This window comes from Dipteris shenzhenensis, chromosome 27 (assembly GCF_047967505.1).
Source record: "Dipteris shenzhenensis isolate YYH24624 ecotype China chromosome 27, Dip_SZ_1.0, whole genome shotgun sequence".
Lineage (NCBI taxonomy): Eukaryota > Viridiplantae > Streptophyta > Polypodiopsida > Gleicheniales > Dipteridaceae > Dipteris > Dipteris shenzhenensis.
Genome location: NC_141622.1, coordinates 49,709,912 through 49,714,854, shown reverse-complemented (window position 1 = coordinate 49,714,854; position 4,943 = coordinate 49,709,912). Strand labels below are relative to the sequence as shown.

Below are 4,943 nucleotides of genomic sequence, written 5' to 3'. Positions count from 1 at the left end.
GTCCCCCAAGGCAACACGAATAAAGAAACTTATGCATGGCCTCTATAATATCTACATCAATATCGGCATCTCCCACTCTAATCGTGACACTCACCTCAAGAACCTTTGAACCATCTACCAGCCATGCTTGACCTCTACCCTTCTTTATGGCCTCACACTTGGAGAAAACACATTATCAGCAAAGCTAGTTGACAAAAAACACTCCTGCATCCAATCGAACCTCGGACAAACCTCTGCGAAAGGTCATTCTACAAGCGCATTGCTAACTTGTGTCTCAACTCCAGCCTCTTTAACCTACGTCTCACCTCTGGCCTTTGCTCCTTCGATATTCTGAGCGATTCGCTTAACCTTCATTGTCTCCTTAAGCATTCACAGCCAAGTGGTCACCGCCATCTCCCTGCCCTCTGCCCTCATGCGGGCTAAAACACTACATCTCCACTCCTCCACTAAGCTAGCATGGAGCAACTCATTGCTCCTCCTCCACCACCTTTGTCTAACACAAGCCGTTGGACATGTGTTAGATATGTGTGTTCTAGGATCTTCTAGCTAACATTCCGCTAACCGTTAACTAACTCTATCCACTACCAGATTATATTATACCTTATCCCTAGCTACTAACGTCCCACTAAGAAGCCTTATGCGTATCCTTAAACTTGGCTAATAATACATCGTCCACCCTCAAGTAATTAATCTCCCAAATAAAAGTCGTCGGGGCACCTACTAAACCAGTTTTTTCATTTGACAATGAAAATCAAGGACATTGTTCGTGTGAAAATGATAAAAGATTCCCGTTGTGTCCAGGACCTAATGTAAGCCTATTGTTGCGTGGGTTTTCTGTAGATAATACACTAAGTACAATGCGTTTATAGAAAGGCGGAAGAGATGGGGACTTGGAAATAATGCACTCTTGAAATCATGAGTCGGAAGAGATGGGGACTTGTAAATAATACACTCTAGAAATCGTGAAAGGTGAGTCTAGCTCCGCTGAGACTTTTAGCCTAGGTCACAACTCAAGTTACGTGGATTTTCTGTAAATAATACACTAGTATAATGCATTTATAAAGAGACGGAAGGGATGGACACTTGGAAATAATAGACTCTTGAAATCATGAACGAAGACTATGGGTCTGTGGCTCCATTATTCTACAACGCATTCTTACTCTCCAGTATACACAACAAGGTGGGGATCCCACTAAGGCCCTGCCTTTTTGGAATGTCTTTCTAAGTCTAAGTGTAAAGTTGCTTGGGGATATTGAGAAATGTGGTACTGTAGAATACTAAGAGAAATTATGTGATTGGTAGAGTGGATTGCGTCAATGGATCAATGACATGTGTAGTGGAAGAAGATGATGTTGATCTTGTACTCTAGGTAGATGATTGAAAGAGACTAGAGAAAAGAGGTGAAAGAGGAGTGTGTGTGTGTGTGGTGGTGGATGGATCATTAAATAAAAGTGGGAAAGTGGGACAAGAGCATTAATAAAAATGGGGAGGTGGCTATTTTGGTAAGAGTGGTGGAGAGAGAGAAATACCCAATAAAAGACAAGCATTTAAAACCTCCATAAGGGGGCAAAAACTTGACCCTAACAACACATTAGGAGCACATAAGTTCAAGCCTTAAACAACCACTAAACCAAAACTTAAAGTGAACCAATGAACTTAAAGAAGTGGGATGGGCCTGATTAGTAAAAACTAATCTATCCATCCCTTAGGACCGGTACTCCACCGGGAGTGGGTTCATGTCACATGGCTGAGACCTGTACTCCACGTACGTGCACTGTAGCTTTATTTTGAATAGCCGGTATTCCACGGGGAGTGGGGACATGTCACATGGCTGAGACCTGTACGAATTGATGCCACGGCACACATCTATTGAAATCTGGAGCGTGCACTCTGGCTTTATGCTGAATAGCCCGTACCACGTGGGCATTGGGGACGGTGGAGCTGCACTCAAATCAATCAACAGCGCGAGTTCCGACAGCCCGCTCCGTCCATCCGTCACTTCGCTCTAACCTTCACGTGAAACACGATTTAACTTTTGCATGGCTATAAGTAGATCCTCATCCTCTATCAAAACCGGATTCTAACGATCCAATACCCTGCTCCTGCCATCCTATCATCCCCATTCTGTTGCAGCAATCTTTCGCAATACGCTCTCATACTCCAACTTCACAGCGCTTGCTCCTCTCCGCCTTCTCGTAGAACTTCAAAGAAGTCGCGGCTCCCGACTACGGCACTCTTCCCAGTGTTCGTCATTCGTCACGCTTCAGCACAGCCCTTTCTCACACTGCAGTCACGCACATAGGCTTCTTGATTTTGTGAATGCCAGCCTTTCTCTTGACTTTGAGGACGTGTGCCGTTCCTTTAGTGGCCAGCATAGTCGTCTGATATGATATGTGTCGCGTTGGTAACACTATAAGTCGATCTAGCTCCACCACTCCTCCTAGTCGACACGCACGCAAGATCCATACCTTAGAAAATGGGTCCGTGGATTTTGGCTTCAGCAGCTTGCACATTTTCGTGTTTTCTATCACATGAGCAAGCTTGTTGCGTCCCCCCTTTGCATCGAAATTCTGCAAGTCAAGCAGCTCGCTTGACACTCAAGGACATCAATGGGCCTCCTTCGCTCCCGGTCTCCAATGTCTCGCCGCTTGCAGCATCCAGAAAGAAGCGGAGTTCATTGATCATCACTTCGGCTGCCGTTGTAGAGGGGCCGGCAGCAACTCCTCCTGCAGCTACGACGTTGCGAGATGTTCCCGGTGATGACGGCCCTCCCTTTCTAGTATCTGTGCTCCAAAGGGCTAACTATTGGTCGCAGGGAGCTGATGCATTCTTTAACAGTTTCATTGAGAAATATAATAGCACAGTGATCCGGGTATACATGCCTCCTGGTCCACCTTTCTTCCCCGACTCCAAAACCATCATGCTGCTCGACCAGAAAAGCTATCCTGTCCTCTACGATATGACCAAAGTTGAGAAGAAGAATATATTCACCGGAACTTACATGCCCAGCACAGATTACACTGGTGGCTTTCGGGTGCTATCTTATCTGGACCCATCCGAAACGAAGCATGAACAACTTAAAAACTTTTGTTTCGAAATTTTCAAGACCAGTGGGAAGAAGTGGTTCTCTGAGTTTCACAAGGCCTTCACTGAGGTTAGCGCAGAGTGGGATCTCCAACTGGCGAAGGATGGAAAGGCAAGTTGTGCCACCGGTGTCCAACAGCTCAATTTCAATTTCCTGGTTCGGTCTGTGCTAGGCAGGGACCCAGCCGCGCCCGGTAATGCATCTCTTGGAACTAATGGCCCGACCTTCATACAATTGTGGCTCGTCCCTCAACTCCTGCCTCAGGTCACACTTGGATTGCCCAAGCCGGTAGAATTTCTTATGCATACTGTCCCGTTTCCTTACATTCTTGTGGCCTTCTTTTACAACAAACTGTACAACTTCTTTAAAACATATGGTAAGGAGGTTATCGACATGGGCGAAGTAAAATTCGGCCTCGACAGAGAAGAAGCCTGTCACAATTTCATATTCTTACTTTGCTTCAATAACTGGGCAGGACTTCAGACTCTCTTTCCTTCGTTATTTTATCACATTGCTCATGACGCAGGTCCCGGACTTCAGAAAGAGCTAGCAACTGAGGTAAGAAATGCCGTCGATGCCAACGGTGGCCTGAATATGAGGGCGATCGAAAGCATGGAGTTGGTCCTCTCCACAGTCTATGAGGTGTTGAGGGTGGATCCTCCTGTGCTCTTCCAGTATGGTCGGGCGAAAGAAGACTTGATCGTTGAGTCCCATGATGCAAGTTACAAAGTGAAGAAAGGTGAGGTGATTGCGGGCTATCTGGGGATCGCCATGCGAGACCCCAAAGTTTTTGAGGCTCCAGATGAATTCCGTCCTAAGCGGTTTATGGGAGCGGAAGGGGAGAAGCTACTGCCATTTCTGCTGTGGTCCAATGCTCCTGGGAACGACGATCCCACGAAGGATGATAAACAATGCGCAGGGAAGAACTTTGCCGTCGTGTTTGCTCGTCTCCTGCTTGCTGAGTTCTTTCTGATATACGACTCTTTCGAGATTGGACCGGTGACGGTTCAAGGTCCGAACAAGATATTCGATTTTACTGCTTTAAGGAAAGTAGCAGCAAACTGAACTTTCACTCAATGACGATCTTTAAGCAGTGGAAAAGAGAGCTACCTAGAATAAGTGTGGCTTCCTACATTATCGTTATGTTATGTTACAGTCTTAACAAGGAAAATTTTCACACAAGCTCTAATGTCAATTCTTGAGCTTACAATTAAAATGATGACTGCTTCGAAAGATCTAATGTTCATTACTTAATAAAATGATGACTGCTTCTTTTCAAAGGCTTTCAAGCCATGATCCGTCTTGTAAAGTTTTGACTTGGACTTCATCAAATATTCTAAGGAACGTAAAATTCTCACTGGCCACCTTCACGTTAACACTAGTTTGGTAGAAGGACATCAAAATGTCTGAGTTTTATGTCATGCTAACTTAGCCGCTTTCTAAAATTGTTCTTGAGGAATTGATAAGGTCTTTTGAGCTTTTGATTATTGACCATACAGCGTAAGTGCTAAAAAATCTTGGAATTATTAGGGATATACACTCATTCCTATGACTTTGAGTTTGCATAAGGTTTAAGGTCAAGCTGTCACCAAATTTAAAGCTATTTTTTTAACTTTTAGATGAAATGGTCATGATTCTTGATTAGAATGCATTTTTTAATAGTTTTAAAGCCCCGTAGTCTAATAATGACTATAACACATATGTTTATACTTATTTTCGAGTTAGATAATCACATGTACTATGATTATGGACTCAAAATTAATTTTTGTGAATGTGATAACTAGGCCAATTTGATCTTTTGCACATTTATTTTGACATGTATAACAAGTTTAAAAATCAACCATACTTTGTATGTCTT

The 4,943-nt window shown here is 44.0% G+C and overlaps 1 protein-coding gene across 1 annotated transcript; it reads left to right on the top strand.

Moving 5' to 3' along the window:
• The first annotated feature begins 2,063 nt into the window (after positions 1 to 2,063).
• On the top strand, positions 2,064 to 4,475 carry LOC147884436 (allene oxide synthase CYP74A2-like). The gene has a single exon (XM_087398618.1). It carries the CDS (start codon positions 2,477 to 2,479, stop codon positions 4,148 to 4,150), a length of 1,674 nt encoding a protein of 557 aa, XP_087254744.1. The 5' UTR covers positions 2,064 to 2,476; the 3' UTR covers positions 4,151 to 4,475.
• Positions 4,476 to 4,943: the final 468 nt, after the last annotated feature.